The sequence below is a fragment of the Euleptes europaea genome, chromosome 13 (genome assembly GCF_029931775.1).
Source record: "Euleptes europaea isolate rEulEur1 chromosome 13, rEulEur1.hap1, whole genome shotgun sequence".
Lineage (NCBI taxonomy): Eukaryota > Metazoa > Chordata > Lepidosauria > Squamata > Sphaerodactylidae > Euleptes > Euleptes europaea.
Genome location: NC_079324.1, coordinates 47,583,046 through 47,604,902, shown reverse-complemented (window position 1 = coordinate 47,604,902; position 21,857 = coordinate 47,583,046). Strand labels below are relative to the sequence as shown.

The window sequence follows — 21,857 nt, the reverse complement described above, 5'->3', positions numbered from 1 at the left end:
TCATTCCTTTCCCCCCCATGGCTGTCTACTGTGTTTTCTACAGTAGAAGAACATGCAACAGGACTTCTGTAGATGTCCTCAGTGTCTGAGCTGGACTGTATGTGAGTAGATGATCTTTGAGGTACCATGGCTGAAACACCGTGTTCCAATCCCAGAGTGTGCTGTAGGGTTATTAGATTGTCCTGGAGAAACTGACATCCCTTGGGCTCCATTTCTTATCTGTAATAGGTTTAGAACAATACCTCATACAAGTACAATCATGATTATAGCAGCTCAGCTCATTGAAACCACTATCCAAATCAGTAGAAATGGCAATAGTAGATACCGTCTTGTTGCCTAGAAGATGGCTCCCCAGAACGACTTGTTCACTGGACATCAGAGTGCCTGTGGGGTGACAGTTCACCCAAACCAGACGGCTTTCTGACCTGGTTCTCATTCGTCTTGCGTGGGTGAGGATTCTGTCATGTGAGCCACAGACAGACTCAGGTTGACCACACATGGAAGAGAGCTAGGCCTCAGTTTATGCTTGGAAATGCTGCAGACGCTGATGTCTCGGCACAATGCATAATCCAAACTGTGCTCTGTCCAACTTTCAGTTCCGAGTTCTTCTTTCCTTCTTCACCCCCTGCATTACAAGTTTGAATGCTGCAAGGCTGTCCGTGGAAGAAGAATCTGTCACCAAGGATAAGGCTTGTAGAGCAGGAGAGCCTCAGCTTTGCTGAGCCTGTGGACACCTTTGGAGTTGAGAGAGAGGACAGTGGGCACTACCATCAGCTGGACAGCAGCAGGCTGGACCCACTGCCCAGTTGATTGGCGATAGGGTGAGGTAGGAGGAACTTTTCCTGGACAGGGCCAGTTAGGAACAGGCCCCACACACCTTCCTCAAACACATGGGTGAGTGCCAGAAGAAGCTCCCATGGGCACCAGGTTGGCAATCGCTGTTGTAGAGGCCTGCCGCATGGCTCCAACCAGTGGTGGATGCAGTCTCTTCAGGCCAAAGCTGCCCAGGAGCCTGTGGTCGTGGATTTAGATGCTCTGCGAGTCACAGAAGGGGTTGATTGACCTGTGTATTTGAGGCAGAAGATGGGTTGTGGAATGACCAAGGCTTTCAAACAAGGCAGGCATGTTGACTGTACACTCAGTGTTTTTCTCCATCTCTCCACAGAAAGCTTTCAATGCCCTGTGCCACAGTACCCATTTGTATGGCAGGAGGCTGGTTTTGGAATGGGCTGACACCGAGGAAACTGTGGAGGCTCTGAGACGGAAAACTGCTGAGCATTTTCATGGTAACGTAGCTTATGCCAGTGACCATGTGTTGTCCTGTTATTTAGATATATACTCCCCTCACCCACCCACCCACCCACCCACCATAGTCTTAGGATCGCCCGAGGTTCCATTTGGCTTTTGTTGAGAAGTCTGTGATTCAAATCTCATCTCTGTTACAAATTTGCGAGGTAGTCTTGGGGGCAAGCAAAATACTTCTCAGCCTCAGGGGATGGTATTACCACTGACCTAACTTTCAGGGTTGTTGTAAGGATTGCAGAGGTCATCTGTGTTGAAGGGCCTGATTGCTCAAAACACACTTGATAAATGCTAAGTGTTACAAAATAGCTCAACTAAAATGACCCGGTTTCTGCTTAACACTGGCCCTTTTAAAACTGTTCCAAAAAAGGTTTGCGGCATTTTCAGACATGATATACTCTTAAGTTTTGCTGAGCCTCCCTGAGTAGTTGTAGTTTTATCGAGCAAAGATGAATAAGTGATCTGTATAATTCGTTCCAGCGCTTGATCCTATAAGCAACAAAGAATTGATTGTCTGGGCCATGCTGGAGGAGTGGAAAACTAACAAAACAAAAACTTTGGGGTGGATTTTTTCCCAACCTGCTGCCCATGGCTGGAATTGGGAATAGATTTAGTGGTTGAATTGAAGGCAAAACTTCAGCAGGGTGAGAAGGCCAGACTACTGGCATATACACCAGTAGCCATTCCTCAGACAATCTTTCTGCTACCCACTTATAGGAGCCAATGCTGTTCCTACTCCTTGTTGCTCTGCAATAAGACCCAACTTCCTGTGCATTTCCTCAGTTCAGGGAATTCCTGGCAGTAGAATGCAATAGTAGACTTGTTTTAGACATGATTCCAAACCCAGGTACTGAAAGGATCACTGGAAAATGATGTTTTGTAAACACCAGGGTTGTATTCAGATATCATGATAAACCATGGTTTGATGAAACCAAGGTTTGTTGTGGTGTCAGAATGCAAGATGGTCTGACAAACTAGGGTTTGTTGTTCAGCATCAAACTGGATGTTTGTAGCCGGTTTGTATTAACTGAGGTTTGTTGTGACATCTGAATTCACAAACCATGGTTTATTGAATGCTGCTTCCCCTCGTGGCTGCCTGAACGTAGATCCAATCTTCCGTGTAGGCTAGGAGAAGAGACTACACCTGCCCACATCCCATACACATATTTACACATGTGGTCCCTTGGGTCGATCATTTTTTAATGGTATCATCAATGTGTGGGGCACAGGCAAGCAGTTACTCCTGTCTAAGCGTATTGGCTCCAATGAACTTAGACTGGCAGTAACTCTGCACCAGGAAAGTGATGGAATCCTGCCCTGAGGAACTTGCATTCTAATCACTAACAGTAGGGGGATGCAACAGAGAGAGGAGAGGGAAGGCTAACTAGGGATGATGTGCAGTTGGCATAGGTAGGATTAGGCCATTTATGCAGGGCTGTTTCCCTCGTGGTCGCCCTCGCTGACTGCTCCGGTGCTTCATTTTGATTGTGCATGCCTTTCCCAACCTTCAGAGGTCGCCTCGCTCTCCCTGCGTGTTTCCGTGCATTTTACCCGTGTTTTCCAGATGCTGTTTTAGCGAGAATCCGGAAAACGCAGGCAAAGCACACACAAACATGCAGGGAGAGCAAGGTGACCTCTGACAGTTGGGAAAGGCATGCATAATCAAAAAGAAGCACTGGAGCAGTCAGTGGGGGTGACCATGGGGAAACAGCCCTGCATAAGAAGAAGAAGAGCTGATTTTTATATGCCAACTTTCTCTCCCACTTAAGGAAGAATCAAACCGGCTTACAATCTCTTTCCCTTCCCCTCCCCACAACAGACACCCTGTGAGATAGTTGGGGCTGAGAGAGTACTAAGAGAGCTGTGACTAGCCCAAGGTCACCTGGCTGGCTTCATGTGTAGGAGTGGGGAAACTAACCCGGTTCACCAAATTAGCGTCCGCCGCTCATGTGGAGGAGTGGGGAATCAAACCCGGTTCTCCAGATCAGAGTCCACTGCTTCAAACCACCGCTCTTAACCACTACACCACTCTGGCCTTCTTTTCAGTTTGGAGTGAGGATTGAAGGCTGACCTAAAAGGCATCGCAAAAAAGATGAGATCTGAAGGAAGAGAGGTGACACTGTGTTCAGGGAAAGGGTGCTTCCAAGCTGAAGGGAACGCTCCCTTATTATCTCCCTTGTAGCCTGGCAAGCCGGTGAGAAAGCACAGTTGGGTCACTGCAAAAGATACAGGAGGAGAGAGCAAGATAGCAACTGTAAAAGTGTCTGATCAGTTGGGTGGATATGTGGTAAGGATCTCGGGCACCTTGAACAATCTTTGGGCCGGGAACAGATATGTGTTTTATCTAGTGAAAGTGGAAGAGCTCCTCTGAGGAGCAGTGCATTGAGAATGAGACAATCTCTTTGGATCAGAGCCCCAGCGTTGACATATCCGAAGATGAAAACTGCTGTTTCTTGCAGCTATTGACAAGCTCGAATGTACTGGTCGGCAAATGTTAGTGTAAGGTTCGCCCCAAGCTTCCTTCAGAGAGTAAGAGACAGATCAATGTGCTTCCTTTGGCTCATCTCTCCCTCCTGCTAGGCAACTTAAGGAAAAAGGACAATAAAAAGTCCCATGTAGACGGCACGCTAACCATGTGTCTAGGTCAGGTTTCACGTGGGGAGCGTGTTTGTTAATGTCTGTGGTGTGCATTTGGTGTGTTAGATCTGCTGCTCTCCAACTCAGGGATCTGCCTGCCAAATCCCAGGATAATTTGGCGAGGTTAAATTGTCCCCGTGGCGTTTGGCAGACTTGCGTTGTGTTTGCGCTGAAGGCAGCTTTGTGTGGCTTCATGTGTCTACCCAAACAATCGGTGCGAATGGAAGAGTGTCTGTAGACTATCTAGCGTTCATTTTTTTTCCATGGCTGTGCTTGACAGCACTGGTGTGAAGAAATCTCTCAGGAAGTTTTTGTGCTTCAGGTAGCTAATGCTGTATGGGCTGTCAGACATTGCCTTAAGATTCCTATATATATATATATTTTCCCTCTACACTATTTAATTGTATTCACACAAGGAATGCACATCAAAAACAATTGCTTCCATTTATGCCTCGATCCAGCTCTAGTCATGCGCGAATATGGTATTTATGTACAATTAGTTATTCCAAATGTGCATAGGAATGTGCATTCAAAGAGCAATGAAATACTCATCCGTTGAAAGCAATACATGCAAACTGCACATACACAACTGACCATCGTTCCAGCTCCAGCAAGAGATATAGATCTCTCTCTGGCCTGTGCGCAATGATACGCTGGCCTATATGCAATTAGTGTATCTTACATTTTAAAGCCAAAATGAACAAAAATCAGAATATGTACATCCTATTACATTATGATCATAGCACAAATCCATTGCCCAAAAACAATTTTTAAAAAAGAAAACACACCAAAGTGTGTGCTAAAGAGTGGCTTAAATTTGTGAAGAGGGGAAAAAAAAACCTAGCCACCCTGGTGTAGAAAGCAGGACTTTTCTACTATAACATTAGGTAAAGGTAGTCCCCTGTGCAAGCACCAGGTCATTCCTGGCCCATGAGGTGACGTCACATCCTGACGTTTACTAGGCAGACTTTGTTTACAGGGTGGTTTGCCAGTGCCTTCCCCAGTCATCTTCCCTTTACCCCCAACAAGCTGGGTACTCATTTTACCGATCTTGGAAGGATGGAAGGCTGAGTCAACCTTGAGCCGGCTACCTGAAACTGACTTCCGTTGGGATCAAACTCAGGTCGTGAGCAGAGCTTGGACTGCAGTACTGCAGTTTACCACTCTGCGCCACGGGGCTCTTCTACTATAACATTAGAGATGCCATATTGGATAAGGGCAAAAACATTGGAAACAGCTTCAGCAACTCCCTTTATGATGCTACTAAGATCACATGGGATATGATTCCTAGAAGGTGCTGAGAGGAAAATCCTTCCTCAGCATCGCTGCAGGACACTTTCAGTTCATCTGTTGCATGGGAGTGACTGTACTCACAACAGTGTATCATTCCAATATTAATGTTTCAAAATAATGCAATACATGTATAAACCATACTGGACGTGAGAAGGCATCAAATGGATTTTGTGGTTTTTAAATGTGTGGGATGTAAACGCTGCATGCGTGCGCACACCCCTCGGTTCCTTGGGTTGAAGCAAGGATGCAGTTCTTGTCTCGAGAGTAAAGCCCAAAGACCAGCTGTAGTGTGCATACTTTGCATGCTGCTGGTCCCGGGTTCAGTACCTGACACCTCCATTTAAAAAGGATTTCAGACGGTAGAGCTGGGAAAGATCTTGGCGAGTCCCTGCTGAGCTTAGACAATCCAATAGTCTGATTCTTTCTGTATCAGGCAAGTGCGTATATTCAATTCTTCATTGTCGACGCTGGAGTGAAGCCACATGCAGACTCCCTGAATATATCATGCTGTACATCACCCTCAGCCATCTACACCAACTGAAATTAAATCAAAAGAGTTTCCGTCTAGACATCAGGAAGAATTTTCTAACAGTTAGAGCAGTTCCTCAGTGGAACAGGCTTTCTCTGGAGGTGAGCTCTCCTTCCCTGGAGGTTTTTAAGCAGAGGCTAGATGGCCATCTGTCAGCAATGCTGATTCTATAACCTTAGGCAGATAATGAGAGGGAGGGCATCTTGGCCATGGAGTAGGGATCACTGGGGGTGTGGGGGGGAGGTAATTGTGAATTTCCTGCATTGTGCCTTCCAACTCTATGATTCTATGACCGAAGAGTAAAGCAACAAGGGTTTAGTTTGGTAGAGCAAATATTAAGCACAATGCTTTCCACTCTCAGCATTTCCTTCTGGGGGTAACACAAATGCCACCTGACACCGCCACCCCTAGCCTTTGCAGTGAACTAGAACTGTTATTGCAGTTAGCTGCATGTGAGAAAGGAGCTCATGGCCCTGTGAACGTTCTCACTCTCTCTTTTTAATGTACACATGCCTGAAGCTTATCAGTGAATCCAGCGCCGGTATATGTGACAGTCATAGGCTGACTGCTCATTCACCGCCCCTTCCTCCTCCTCCAGTTGGAGAAAAAGTGTCCTGCAGCTAGTTGTCTGAGACAGGAGGAAGTTGTGTCTCCCATATCAGGTACTCAGGAGATGTTTTCCAAGCAGAAGCAAGAGGGCAAGGAAAGAACACCCCCCCTGCTACTGCCACTACTACCTCTTTCTCCTCCTCCTCCTTCCAGCGTGGTAGCCAGTGTGGTGTAGTGGTTAAGAGCAGTGGACTCTAATCTGGAGGACCGGATTTGATTCCCCATTCCTTCACATGAGTGGCGAACTCTAATTTGGAGAACCAGGTTTGATTACCCGCTCCTCCACATGAGTGGCAGACTCTAATCTGGAGAAGTGAGTTCAATTCCCCACTCCTCCACATGAAGCCTGCTGGGGGACCTTGGGCTAGTCCCAGTTCTCTCCGAACTCTCTCAGCCTCACCTACCTCACAAGGGGCCCGTTGTGGGGAGAGGAACAGATTGTGATTGTAAGCCACTTCGAGACTCCTTACAGTAGAGAAAAGCGGGGTATAAGAACCAGCCCTTCATCTCCTGTTACTGCTGGGAACATAGACACTTCACAACTGAGAGGGTGGAATCAGCCCATCTCAAGGCAATTGACTGCAGGACACCTTGTCCCCCAACTGGACTACAAGAGCTGCTCAATCAGAGCCATAGCCCCTCTAGTCCTGTCTCTTGTTTCCCACTGTAGCCAATCAGATGCCTCCACCAAGGCGACAAGTGAGAAGATCAGGGCAGCATGTGTAGTCTTCCACCATTTTTAATCTCACAGCAGCCCTATGAGTGAGGTTGTGCAGAGAGAGGATGGCTGAAGAGAAGAAGAGAGAGAAGAAGAGCTGGTTTTTTATATGCCACTTTACCATGTAAGGGAGACTCAAACCAGCTTGCAGTCACCTTCCCTTCCCCTCCCTACAACAAACACCCTATGAGGTAGGTGGGGCTGAGAGGGTGTGACTAGCCCAAGGTCACCCAGCTGGCTTCGTGTGTAGGAGTGAGGAAACAAATCCAGTTCACCAGATTAGCCTCTGCCGCTCATGTGGAGGAGTAGGGAATCAAACCTGGTTCTCCAGATCAGAATCCACTGCTCTTAACCACTACACCACGCTGGCTGGCCCAGGGTTACTGAGTAACCTCATCCAGGAAGCTCACTGGATGACCTTGGGGCAGCCATGCACTATTAACCAAACCTATTTTTACCAGGGTGTTATTAGGAAAAGCAAACTTGGGTAAAACTCAGTATGTCTCCCTCAACTCTTTGGAGGAAAGGAGAGTTGAAAAGGCAATAGGAAGCAGAGAAATCCATCCTCTTTACTCATTTTGGAGTTTTTTGCACGTTTGACAATGATGTGTTTGTATCCCCTTTTCTACTTGTTTTCTCCCCCCCCCCCTTTCTTCTTCCCACCCAAAATCTGGAGTATATTTGATTTTTGGCCAAGCAAATAAAAGAGAACATTCTTCCAGGGATGTATTTGAGAGGGAAGAGAGCAGGCAGAAAAGCCGAGGGGAAGAGAGTAAGTCGCTGGCTGCGTGCTATTTATCCAGAGGGCATTTCAAACAGCAGGCCCGCAGCAGAGAGAGGCTTTCAGTCCAGTTTCCCGGCTGCGGAGCCTGGGAATTCATTGGAAAGAGCACAATGATGCCAGAGGTATCTGCTCTAAAAATCTTTGTTTGCTGTGCTCTCGGCTAGGAGGAAATGGGTTTATATTTGGCTACATGTTCAGCTTTGCCTTTATCGTCCCCTCTCTGTTCCTTTGTTGCTAGCCGGCCGCGACACGCGGAGGATTCGTGCACTTATCCGCTCACCTTGGAACGTTGCGCTCGGCTGCAGCCTCCTCTGCTAGCAACCTGCCACCATCCCCCAAGGCTGCGACTTGGCTGGTTCTGAGAAGCTTGCCTCGGTCTTCAAGCTGCCCTTCTAGGGCAGGTGCTAGCAGCATGCTGGGGGTTGGGAACTCATGCCTCTTCCTCAAGGCTAATAAAGACCAAACCAAGTTCTTGAACTAGGCTGCAATAGAATGGGACCAGCACTTTTCATTTCTGTACCCATGGGAATGGATCTGGCAAGTGAGCAGTGAGGAGAAGACACATTACCAGCTAAAACTACATTCAGACAGCCCTGATCTGGGGAATTTAGAGCTTCGGCATTTCTGGTTTCCCATAAGGCAGACGTGGAAGATGTTTCAAACCCACACTGGTACCTACTGATCTGTGCGGCTAATGTGAAACAGAAGGTGAACAGCATGGTCTGTGTGGACAAAAGGGGAAAGCAGGTGGGAGAACACCCAAAATAGAAAGTTGAGGTCTCCCTTTTGTTTTCCAGGATCTTTAACTCTGCTCATGAACTGAGTTCGATCCTGATGGAAGTCGGTTTCAGGTAGCCAGCTCAAGGTTGACTCAGCCTTCCAGCCTTCCCAGGTCGATAAAATGAGTACCCCGTAAACCAAGTCTGCCTAGTAAATGTCGGGATGTGACATCACCCCATGGGTCAGGAATGACCCGGTGCTTGCTCTGCTTTAAAAGGCCCTACATATACAGAAAACCTGTCTCTTGTATAGATAGCTATCCTTGGGGAAACTTGCCTGCTTCATCGCCACCCTTTTTTGCAATTCTTGATGATTGATGTCATATGGACTCTAACCTGGAATAGTGTTCCTTGTTCCCATTGTCCAGAAGGTCATGGGTTCATGGCATTGCTGTGCTCTACCTGATTGCAGCACATACTTCACTTGCCTGCGTGCAGCCAGCCCCACCCATAATCTTCCCTACTTGGGCAGCCAAATGGTGACACTGTGCTAAGAGAGCCAGTGTGGTGTAGTGGTTAAGAGCAGTGGTTTGGAGTGGTGGACTCTGATCTGGAGAACCAGGTTTGATTCCTCCTCCACATGAGTGGCAGACACTAATCTGGTGAACTGGGTTGGTTTCCTCACTCCTACACATGAAGCCAGCTGGGTGACCTTGGGCTAGTCACAGCTCTCTTAGAGCTCTCTAAGCCCCACCTACCTCACAGGGTGTCTGTTGTGGCGAGGGGGGAGGAAGGGAAGATGATTGTAAGCCAGTTTGATTCTTCCTTAAGTGGTAGAGAAAGTCAGCGTATAAAATCCAACTCTTCATCTTCTTCTAAGTTATCATTACCAGCTAAAACCTCCAGATTTGGGCTCTAATTAGTCTTGTACTTTACAGATACAGTTTGCCACGTGCATGGATTTTGAGGATGTTTGTTTGGAGGATAATCCTCTGCCACCGTCACCTTTATTGCAGTTTGGAAGATTTGGGAATGGGTGAATATGTGTAATACACAGTGCCTATATGTTATTATTATTTTTAATGTTTTTTATTCATAATCTTTTAGAATGAACATTAGAACAATAACAATCGTCCCCTTTGTACTTACAGCACTGTGTATTGTTGGATGTATTTTTTAAAAGGCTGTAGGAACACAGTTGCACACAAAGTAGAGGGAAAGAGGAACAAAAGTAAAGATTTGGCCAGGTAGAGCACACTATCCCAACCGTGTGGAAACAAGCTGCCATCTATCCATTGTGAGAATTTTGCCTTTTTAAAAAAAGTGCGATAAGTTGTACACTCTGTTATAGAAATTACCAGAAATGAAAAGTTATACTCCACTAAAAGCACTGGGTTTTATTATGCTCAGGGAGAGTTGCCCACTTCCAGGTGGGGGCTGGAGTTCTCCTAGAATTACAAATGATCTCCAGCCTACAGAAATCAGTTCGGCTGGAACAAATGGCAACATGAGAAGGCAGAATCTATGATATTGTGTGTGCGTGTAAAGTGCCGTCAAGTCGCAGCCAACTGATGGCGACCCCCTTATGGGGTTCTCAAGGCAAGAGACTAGCAGAGGTGGTTTGCCATTCCCTGCCCCTGCGCAGTGACCCAAGGATCCCAGTGTGGTGTAGTGGTTAGGAGTGGTGGACTCTACTCTGGAGAACCAAGTTGGTTTCCCCACTTCTACACATGAAGCCTGCTGGGTGGCCTTGGGCTAGTCACAGTTCTCTTCGAGCTCTCTGAGCCCCACCTACCTCACAAGGTAGGTTTGTTGTGGGGAGAGGAAGGGAAGGAGATTGTAAACTGGTTTGATTCTCCTTTTTAAAAAAGGTAGAGAAAGTCGGCATATAAAAACCAACTCTTCTTCTCCCATCCAAATACTAGCTTAGCTTCTGAGATCTGACAGCCTAGCCTGGGCCATCCAGGTCAGGGCTTAGATATTACAACCCTGCTAAGCCCCTTCTCCAAACTCCATCCTCTCTAGGCTCCGCCCCCAAACCACTTAGTATTCCGATAATTAATTTTCAGCTGAACTTGGAGGGGTATTCTGCTCCCAGGTCCCTTATTTGAACTACCTGGAGTTAAAAAATAAATAAGGTAAAGGTCCCCTGTGCAAGCACCGGGTCATTCCTGACCCATGGGGTGACATCACATCCCGATGTTTCCTAGGCAGACTTTGTTTACGGGGTGGTTTGCCAGAGCCTTCCTCAGTCATCTCCCCTTTACCCCCAGCAAGCTGGGTACTCATTTTATCGACCTCGGAAGGATGGAAGACTGAGTCACCCTTGAGCCGGCTACCTGAACCCAACTTCCATTGGGATCGAAAGGTCGTGAGCAGAGCTTGGACTGCAGAACTGCAGCTTACCACTCTGCGCCACGGGACTCTTTTAACCTGGAGTTACTTGATGTTAATTTATCTTCTACCATAGCTCAGACATAGTATTGCACATTCTTTGCATGGAGATGGCCACAGGTTCAATCCTGCATATTGCCAATAAAAACAAGAATCTTAGGGTAGGCAGTACTGAGGCAGGAGGACCAATGGTTTGATTTGGGAGAATCAGATACACATGCTCTCTGCTCTGCTGTGGATAGCTTCGGTTGGGCTCAAACACATACAAGACCAGAAGCAACGGGTTGAAATTAAATCAAAAGAGTTTCCGTCTAGACATCAGGAAGAATTTTCTAACAGTTAAAGCGGTTCCTCAATGGAAAAGGCTTCCTCGGGAGGTGGTAAGCGCTCCTTCCCTGGAGGTTTTTAAGCCGAGGCTAGATGGCCATCTATCAGCAATGCTGATTCTATGACCTTAGGCAGATGTTGAGAGGGAGGGCATCTTGGCCATCTTCTGGCCATGGAGTAGGGGTCACTGGGGAGGGGGGTGCGAGTAGGTAGTTGTGAATTTCTTGCATTGTGCAAGGGGTTGGACTAGACGACCCCGGTGGTCCCTTCCAACTCTATGATTCTATGATTCTAAGTCTGCACGGGGAGAACTGGGGTTCCCTCTTCCATGCCGGCCTCAAGCACGGACTCAAACCCAGGTTCCATTCAGCTGCTTTTTTCAGAGCTTGAGCTGCGGGTGTTTTGTGTTGCTGCCAAGCTGAGCAATTGCATCCTCCTCCCCTGCCATGCCTGGCCCAAGCCCGCTTTCCGTGCACTCGCAAGCTACGTGCTGGGTCGCCGCCTGCGAGACATTTAGTGCGAACCTGCCGTTGCATTGCAGTCTTCACCTTGCAAGGCGCTCGCTGTCCTCCCCCACCCCTTCCCCCTTCTCGGAGGGTTGTTTTGGAAATATTTCCGAGTGAGTCAGTAATATCCCATGCACACCTCCTCCTCTCCCGGGAGCTGCAATTCGTGCAGAGGAGGTACTTGCTCCCAATCCCGCTAAATTACTATTGACTTGTGTTCTGTGCGCTCCACAAACATTTCACTCAGCCGTCGCCAGCAGGGCCGGCGATCTCCTGCCAGGGGTAACTTGGGAGGCCAGCTGCGCAGGGCCGCGTTTCCTGCTCTTCCCCATCGATCAAGGAATTAAACTGACAGAAGGGAAATTTCAGCCCAAGCGGAGGCTCGGATTGGGGAAGCGAGCGCGCCTCGGACAGAGGGGGACGCGTCGCAAATGGAAAGCTTGCGAGGTTGGAGGGGGGCCGTGGCGGGGTACCTGTTTTGATGTGCCGGCGCCGGAAAGATGCGAGCGAAATTGGCCAGCGGTGCTTTGTGCCCTCCCTTCCCCCGTGCAAACAAAAAAGTGAAGCGAAGGTAATTAAGCATTTTGTGACCCTTCAAAAACACAAGATTTCTAACCAGTCCTGGCCAAGTGTAAAACAGAATGCAAAGAATCCACCAGAATACAGTCCCCACAAGAGAGAATGTGCGCTGTCAAATCACAGTGGGCCTAGGGTTGCCAAGTTCCAGGCACTAGCAGGAGATCTCCTGCTATTACAACTGACCTCCAGCCGATAGAGATCAGTTCACCTGGAGAAACTGGCCGCTTTGGCAATTGGACTCTGTGGCATTGAAGCCCCTCCCCAAACCCCGCCCTCCTCAGGCTCCGCCCCCCAAATCTCCAGGTATTTCCTAACCCAGAGCTGGCAACCCTAAGTTGGCCTCATGCCCTCTTTTGAGGATTCTTGGGCCAATTTAGCATCCAAACCTTGCAAAGGCAGGTTTTGCAGCACTTCCCAAAAGTTTGGGTTGGGTTTTGTTCAATATCCAGGAGGGAGGACGTTCTGTAATTTGGGAGGGAGCTTCCAAGAACACCTTATTGAGCATCTTCACTGGCTGAATCTACCATAGGGTTGCCTGCTTTGGGTTGGGAAACACCTGGGGATTTGGGGGATGGAGCCTGGGGAGGGAGGTATACCTCTATGGGGTATAATGTCGTGGAGTCCACCCTCCAAAGCAGCCTTTTTTCCCCAGGGGAACTGATCTCTGTCACCTGGACATCAGTTCTAATTCCGAGCAATCTCCAGGCCCCAGTTGGAGTCAGGCAACCCTACATATTTAAGATTCTCATGTGCAGCCTCTCGTGATGTTGGGAGTCACAAGCATGAAGGGGATGTAACATAAGTAGATTTTAAAAAAAACTGGGTCTGCTACAATTCATGTAAAAAGTGAGAGGTGGCAAAGTCTGAAGGTTTGTTTGTTTTTTAGAAAAAGGCGGCATGCAAGGGAGGAGAAGTGAACGCTCCCTGCAACTTGCCACTGACCTCCCCATATCCACTTCTCCAGATATGTTTCTCCCAGCTTGGCTTGCTTCTGATCTTCATGCGTAGGGTTGCCAACCTCCAGGTACTAGCTGGAGATCTCCTGCTATTACAGCTGATCTCCAACCAATACAGATCAGTTCACCTGGAGAAAATGGCCACTTTGGCCATTGGACTCTATGGTACTGAAGTCCCTTCCCTCCCCAAACCCCGCCCTCTTTAGGCTCCGCCCCAAAAAGCTCCCACAGGTGGGGAAGAGGAACCTGGCAACCCTATTCATGCGCAATTAGGGGGAAATGACCCTGGAAAACAGGGTGCAGGGAAATGACAGTAAAGTTTAGAGCGGGGGTGTCGAACTCATTTGTTAGGAGGGACATAAATGTCATTTGGCCGGGCCGGACCATGTGTGTCATAAAATTTAATGTCAGTGTCTGTAGATACAAACTTTATAGAAGACACAGGCAAAGCCAATTGATGGTTTTTTTAAACTTAAAATAGAAACATGCTTAAAACAATAATGCTCTTACAGTATTTTCTTTTATTTAACAGTGTTTGATAATGGACATCTCGAGACTGGGGGGAGGTGGTTGCCTCAGCTGGTTCATGGGCCGGATAAGAGCCCTCAAGGGGGCGGATCCAGCCCCCTGGCCTTATGTTTGACACCCCTGGCTTAGAGGGCAGGGTTCGGCACTCTCCACCCGTATGCTCTAAAAATGAACCCGTCTCAGCTTCCTTCCCTTTTTGCGTCTTTCTGACAGTTTCTGGTTTACAGATTGATCAACTCTTCCAGCCATTTGCCATTCAAACCTCCGGCTAGGGCTTCAGAACTTCCTTGTGACCCCTTTGGGTTCCTTGGAGAGTAATCTGTGGCTCTTTGGAGGAAATGCCTGATTTCCTTGAAAGACAGCTTGCCAGCCCTCGGTGATTTTCTTCTTTAGTGCTGCAGCCACGTGGGAGAGCTGGGGATGGTTTTCACCTACTGGGTCAGGACTCGCAAATGGATTACAGCCAGAATTAAGTTGGATTTTACCAGGTGCAGCATAACAGTTACTTTTTTTTTTTTTAAAGAAAGAGTTAATTTGAAAAAGTGGGGGAGAAGGATAAAGAAAGCATGTAGGTTAATGCTGTACCAGTTCTGTACTAATTTAACTATCATGGTGTTCCCCACCCAAAAAAAAACAATTTTGGGAACTGTAATTTAGTGTGGGCGCTAAGAATTCTGCTAGAGATTACCTACACACCTCTGAATATCCCATGTTTCTTAAGGTAGAAGCAGTCTGTTGAAGCTGTGATAGATGCGCTGTAATTCTGCTCTAAGACAAGGAGGGAGAACACACAAAGACATGAAACTGAATCAGGCCATTGGTCCATCACAGTCAGTATTGTCAATTCATAGTGGCAGCAGCTGTCCCAGATCTCAGGTAGAGGTCTTTCATACCACATACCACCTCCCCAAGGACGTTTTGGGAGTGGGGAGGGTGACATTGCATTATCGCTTCCAGTCATGTACCTAGACGTGACTTTATGTTGTTGTGTCCATGCTGTAGGATTTTCCAAAATCTCTATGGTAAAAACCATTGAGATCTGGGAAATTCTTTAGAGTGTCAACGCAATGCCGTGATGTCATTTCCATAGGCTTGCCAGGCCCCACCCGGGAGCAGGGGATGCCCCACTCCTGTGCCCCCCCAGTGCTGATCCACTGGCTGGCAGGGGACTTACAGGCAGCAAAAGGAGACCTAGGAGTGCCTCGCCAGCAACACGGCGGCATCACCTCAGCACCAGCAATGCAGGGACACGCTGGTATTTGGGGTCGCTCTAGCACATTCCTCCAAAAATCTATTGTTTCCCACATCCTCATATTGTAAATGTGATAAGGAGGTTGAGAGTGAGTTCATGGTAGAGGTTAGATTCAAACAGGCACCTGCCTGTTCTGCAGCTTAGCTCTCTTTAGTACAATCCTAAACAGAGTTGTGCCCTTTTGAGCTCGTTCAAAGGGAGTCACTCTGTTTAGAATTGCAGTATAAAGCTTCCAAACTGCCATTAAGGAAAGCCCCACCTGAATGCATAAATCGCCAGAGCCCCATATGGGCCAGTTTCTGACCACCAAACACCCTTGTCCCAGTTGGGTGTTGTTAGGTCAACTAACTTTATCAAAGGGTTTCTTTTTTTCTTTTTTCTTTTTTTCCTCCACCCCCCCCCCTTCTCTCTCTCTTTTTGCTGGTTGTACATTATTGGATTCTTTAGATCTTTGCTTCTGGAGTCTTATAATTACATGACTTTTTTCCCTTTTTTCCCGTCAGCTTTTTTCCCCTTTCTTGGTCCCCTACCGCCACCCCTTCTTTTAATGCCTGTTTGTTTCCATCTCTCTTGACTTTTACAAGAAAAGAGCACATTTAAAATGCACAGCAAAACATTATGTTGCTAAGGAAAAGTTGATAAAAGACGTGTGAATTCCTTTTTCTATGTGGTAGACTGGGATATGTACAAAGATACCCTTGCTCTGCCTGATTTCTAGGGTTTCGGGGTAGAATCAGATTTATTAATACGGCAAAGCCATTAAAATATTCATATCAATTACAAAGTAGAATGAAAAGATACAGTATCTAAAAGTATGGTTTCCAGCTCTAGGTTGGGAAATACCTGGATATTTTGGGGGTGGAGCCTGAGGTGGGCAGGGTATATTATAATGGAGTATAATGCCATAGAGTCCACCTTCCAAAGCGGCCATTTTGTCCAGGTGAACTGATCTCTTGTCACCTGGAGATCAATTGTAATAGCAGGCAGTTAGACTCTATGGCATTGAAGTCCCTCCCCTCCCAAACTCTATCCTCCTCAGGCTCCACCCCCAAAACCTCCCACCAGCGGTGAAGAGGGACCTGGCAACCCAACTCATGAGTTGTTTTCTTTCAGGATGGTTCCTAGAAAATCAAGAAGGAAGGAAGGCCTTTTCCTCTTCCATCACGCTGCTTACTGAATAGACACTTTTTGCACTGGGTCCCCTGCTGGACCTGCCAGAAGCCTCTTGGCCCCTCCTGGAGATCTACCAGAACTGCTTGGCTCCACTATTGGAGGGGCCGTGGCTCAGTGGTAGAGCCTCTGCTTGGCGTGCAGAAGGTCCCAGGTTCAGTCCCCGGCCTCTCCAGTTAAAGGGGCTAGGTAAGTAGGTGACGTGAAAGACCCCAGCCTGAGACCCTGGAGAGACGCTGCCGGTCCGAGTAGACCACACTGACTTTGATGGACCCAGGGTCTGATTCAGTATCAAGCAGCTTCATGTGAGATCCACTAGAAACTATTTGGCTCTGCCCCGCAGGCCCTGACCAGGTGCCAGAATGTTTTATTTCAAGAACTGGCAACCCAAGGGAAGGAGGCACGCAGTTGCATATCACTTTTGGTTTGCTTTTAAACGACCGAATACAATAAATCTGTGTCCTCACCTCATTGTTGAAATGTGCGCAGCCCGGCTGTCTCCTAATGACACATTTCCCTTCTGTCCAAGGTTCTGATTCTCGGTTGAAGCCACGTCAAGAAAAACATTTCCTGTCACTTCCCCCCCCCCCTCTCCTGTACTCCCCCCGACTGCCTTTCTGCCTCTCTCTCGACATTCATAAAATACAGGAGCGGAAGTGAGACTAGTCCTGGCGTTCTGTCAAGGAATTAATTGAAAAATAAAATCATTAGATGGGGACTCCAGAAATGCAAAATTGTTTGGTCGTGAATGGGGGGGGAGGGAGGAGGGGGGAGCTCGGCTTTTGTCAGGTTAATTTCTCCCGTATTGATGTTTTGTGACATTTACTTGTTGTTTATCTTTGGAAGCAGCTGTAATGCTGAAAGAAAATGCACAGCTTGTCCTATGTATTTATTTTACACCTTCTCTCTGAGTCCTGCAAGTACATTTGTTTGTTTGTTCGAGATGGCGTTTGATGTCTGAGATCGGGCTTTGAACAGCTGTTCTCCGCATGGAGGGCTGCGTTCGGAAACGATGGGAAAATGCAGGAGGGGAGTTTCAACGTTTTCCAAATATTTCAGGGCCAGGGGTGTTCTCTGTGGGATTCCTTAATGTCTTTGGGCCTTCTTGGGCCCGGTAATTAGATAAGATGCCGATGTAAAAACGAGGGCCGCAGAGTTTAATTGTCCAGATTACTCTATTAAGACCTTTTGACCAACTAGAACGGTGTCCCGGTTAATCGGGTAGCGGTTGGTTGGTTTTTAACATTGCCGATTACCATTAAGATAAGAACTTACCAATGATAGATGGTGGGCATCTTTTTATAAGAGGCATTTTTTTTTAAGAGACAACTTGTTAGTGGTCCCCGACCCAAAGAGTGTGCAGCTGTCCTTGCAAGGGCCAGGGCTTTCTCGTCGCTGGCCCCGGCCTGGTGGAGTTCCCCGGATCACATCGCCCCTCTTAGTAAGGCTGTCTTAGTAAGACGTGGTGCCTGAGGCAGAGAATGTGATAGTCCCCCTTACTAATAAATAGGGAGCACTGCCCGTCCAGATATTCTCCTATGTGAGCAGGAAGGAAGGGACAGAATATTAGTGTGCCCCTTCTTTGTTTTTAGAAACAGCATGGTGTAGTGGTTATGAGCAGTAGACTCTAATCCAGAGAACCGGGTTGGATTCCCCACTCCTCCACGTGAAGCCAGCTGGGTGACCTTGGCCTAGTCACAGTTCTCTCTGGACTCTCTCAGCCCCACCTACCTCCCAAGGTGCCCATTGTAGGGAGAGGAAGGGATTGTGATTGTAAGCTACTTTGAGACTCCTTTCGATAGAGAAAATGGGCATATAAAAACCAACTCTTCTTCATCTTCTTCAGGTCTGCTTAGTTTATGGCCAAGGCTGAAATTTGAATCAGGAAGCTAAACTAGATTTGACCAAAAGTCTATCTAGGCAGCATCCCGTTTCTAGTACTAGCTGTCCAGATGTTCTCTTATTGACCCACAAGCAAAGCATAAAGGGGATGGCCTTCTCTTATTTGTCTGTCCCCAACACCTGGTATTCAGAGGTACATTGTCTCTTTCTGTGAAGGTTCCATCCAGTTACTCTAGCTAAAAGCCATTGAGAGGGTCTTATTTTGTCTTATCCCTTTTAAATGTGTATGTATTGGCCATCATTACCTCTTGCGGCAGCCAGTTCCTTAAGTCTTTTTTTGAGAGAGTCAGCATGGTGTAGTGGTTGAGAGCGGTGGACTCTAATCTGGAGAACCGGGTTTGATTCCCCACTCCTCCACATGAGTGGCGGATGCTAATCTGGTGGACCAAGTTAATTTCCCCATTCCTACACATGAAGCCAGCTGGGTGACCTTGGGCTAGTCACCTCTCTTAGAGCTCTCTCAGCCCCACCTACCTCCCATGGTGTCTGTTGTGGGGAGGAGAAAGGAAGGTGATTGTAAGCTGGTTTGATTCTTCTTTAAATGGTAGAGAAAGTCGGCATATAAAAACCAACTATTATTATTACGTGCTGTTGATAAAATAGATTATTTTCCCAGACTGAAATCTGCTGTCTATCAACTTCATTACACGACAGTGGTAAAAAAATTACTCTCTCTCCACAATAGTCGTAATTTTTTGCCTCTGTGTCTCCCACCCTTTTGTACATTTTTTCCTCTAAACGGTGCCTCTTCCATCTCTAAGATATCTTTTTTTAAGGTGAAGCAACAGCATTGTTGATTTATCTAAAGGTATCTCCTATACAGGCCATTTGCTTTTCAATCCCTTGAAAATAAAACAGCCAGTATCATAATGCCTTTATATACGCTACACTCCCCCTACAGGAGAAATATGAGTTCCTGAGTCACCTACCTCAAGCTGTGAGAACTTTAAAAATTTGTCTTAAACCAGGTTAGAATGGTTTGATCCCCGAATCATTCCAGGGAGTTCTTGAATACTGCCTGGGGAAGCTGTTCCAGAACTTTGTATCTCTAATAGTTAAAAGCTGCTCTTTCTCTTCTGAGACAAGCCAGCATGGTGTAGTGGTTAAGAGCGGTGGACTCTGATCTGGAGAACCGGGTTTGATTCCATACTCTTCCACATGAGCGGCGGAGGCTAATCTAGTGAACTGGATTTGTTTCCCCACTCCTACACATGAAGCCAGCTGGGTGACCTTGGGCTAGTCACACTCCCTCAGCCTCACCTACCTTGTTAAAGACAGCAAGGTGCATGCTGTAAAGGGCATCCTGAGCTCCCACAAGATTACTTCCTTTCAGAAGAGAATTTCATTTTTTTTTTAAAGGTCTAGTCCTCCTTATGACTTGGAAAAGATCCTTGAAAGTATATGGGCAATGCCTATTGAAAGAATCCGGAAAGGTGGCTGAGTAAGATTTCTAGCGGTGGCTCAGTTCCATACTGTCAACAGCCTTCATACAGTTATGATGGAATTGTAGCCAAACATGTCTTCTATGTGTTTGAGAGAAGGGTGCCTTTGCACCCTAGTAAAGGTAAAGGTCCCCTGTGCAAGCCCGGGTCACTCCTGACCCGTGGGGTGACGTCACATCCCGACGTTTACTAGGCAGACTTTGTTTACAGGGTGGTTTGCCAGTGCCTTCCCCAGTCATCTTCCCTTTACCCCCAGCATGCTGGGTTCTCATTTTACCGACCTCGGAAGGATGGAAGGCTGAGTCAACCTTGAGCTGGCTACCTGAAACCGACTTCAGTCGGAATCAAACTCAGGTCATGAGCAGAGCTTGGACTGCAGTACTGCAGCTTACCACTCTAGGTGCTCGTAAATACCCAGAATGCTGCATGCAGTTCTTAGCATCACAATTCCATGCTGGATCTTGACATCCTGGATCAGATTCAGGGAACCATACCTGTGCAAACCACCATTGAAAGGGTGTCTCGTTGCTGATTGGCTGGGGCAGCGTACACATGACAAAAAAACTTTTTCTTCTCTCTCCCTGACCTTTGTCACTTGCACCCACACAGACTCCCCGGCAAAGAAGAAGAAGAAGCGGTCAGCTGTTTTAGAAGAAATCTTGGAGAAACTAGAGGAAGAAGGGGGTGACGAGGGAGGCTTCTAGGACCACTGACACCCTCTCCCTACCAATCTGCAAGGTATGTGGAAGAATCTATGTTTATTTGGCAGTGGGGAAGTGTGTGCAAAAGAGAGCATGAGGAAAAAAAAACCCATTCAATTGTTGCTATTTTTACTGTCCTTGTCCCACCAAGGAAACTTGCCTCCGTTTCCCTTCTGCTTTCTGCTATCGGAGCCAGTGTGGTATAGTGATTAGGAGCAGTGGACTCTGTTCGGGAGAACCAGGTTTGATTCCCCACTCCTACACATGAAGCCAGCTGGGTGACCTTGGGCTAGTCACAGCTCTCTCGGAACTCTCTCAGCCTCACCTACATCAAAGGGTGACTGTTGTGGGGAGGGGTAGGGAAGGTGATTATAAGCTGGTTTGATTCTCCCTTAAGTGGTACAGAAAGTCAGCATATAAAAACCAACTCTTCTTCTTTCATCCACCACATTCCTTGGGTACACCCTTTAGACCTTCCCCCTTGTTTCTTTTCTTCCTCATTCTTTTTTATCCCCCTGCAAAATTCCTAGTACATACCCTTTGATCCTTGTGGTTGCCCCCCATTATTATTAAATTAGCATGCCCACCTGCAAAATCCTTGGTTATTTCTGCAGCCCCTGCTTGGGCCACTCTATGGTTTACCCAGCTCACTGCAGGCAAAAAGGTTGCTGAACCCTTCTTTAGGGCATAGCGTTGGCTTTGTGCATCTTTCTGCTGTAGTGATGCAACCCCTTGTGACACTTTGCCCTGAAACCCCACTCCCCCAGACTTGCAAACAATGAAATTCCACGTCTGCCTCAAAGGGTAGACTGCTCTGCCCTTGGCCCCACAGAAACACAAGGGAAGAGAAATGAGAGGGAACTTCCAGGAGAATCAACTACCCTTCCATTTCCCTCCCCTACGTGCACCTCTCAGGGAAGAAGTGCCTATAGTTATGGTGTGTGTGTGTTAAGTGCTGTCAAGTCCGCTTCCGACTCATGGTGACCCTATGAATCAAAGTCCTCCAAAATGTCCTATCTTTGACGGCCTTGCTCAGATCCTGTGGCTTCCTTTATTGAGTCAATCCATCTCTTGTTGGGTCTTCCTCTTTTCCTGCTGCCCTCCACTTTTCCTAGCATGACTGTCTTTTCCAGTGACTCCTGTCTTCTCATAATGTGACCAAAATACGACAGCCTCAGTTTAGTCATTTTAGCTTCTACGGTCAGTTCAGGCTTGATTTGATCTATAGCCCACTGATTTGTTTTTGTCTTTTTGGCAGTCCACTGTATCCGTAACACTCTCCTCCAACACCACATTTCAAAGGAATCTACTTTCTTCCTATGGTAGGAAGGGGGAAATGGTGACTTTCCTTGCTGGGAAACACCCTTGGATCAAGGTTTTCCTGGAACTTATCCTGGTGACCATCTGCCACCACTCAGGACCTCGTGAGAACATCTAGACTAACCCTCTTAGATGGTAGTCTTCCAGCTCTGTACTAGACCAATAACAAATTAACTTATAACCAACCTG

At 47.3% G+C, this 21,857-nt stretch overlaps 1 protein-coding gene across 1 annotated transcript in view; it reads left to right on the top strand.

The window, feature by feature from the left end:
- The window catches only part of RBM19 (RNA binding motif protein 19), a 93,298-nt gene extending 72,947 nt beyond the window's left edge, over positions 1–20,351 (top strand). Inside the window, exons 23-24 of the mRNA XM_056859057.1 lie at positions 1,166–1,286; positions 20,257–20,351. Of these exons, the coding sequence (XP_056715035.1) occupies positions 1,166–1,286; positions 20,257–20,351 (216 nt within the window). The remainder of the gene's footprint in view (positions 1–1,165; positions 1,287–20,256) is intronic.
- Positions 20,352–21,857: the final 1,506 nt, after the last annotated feature.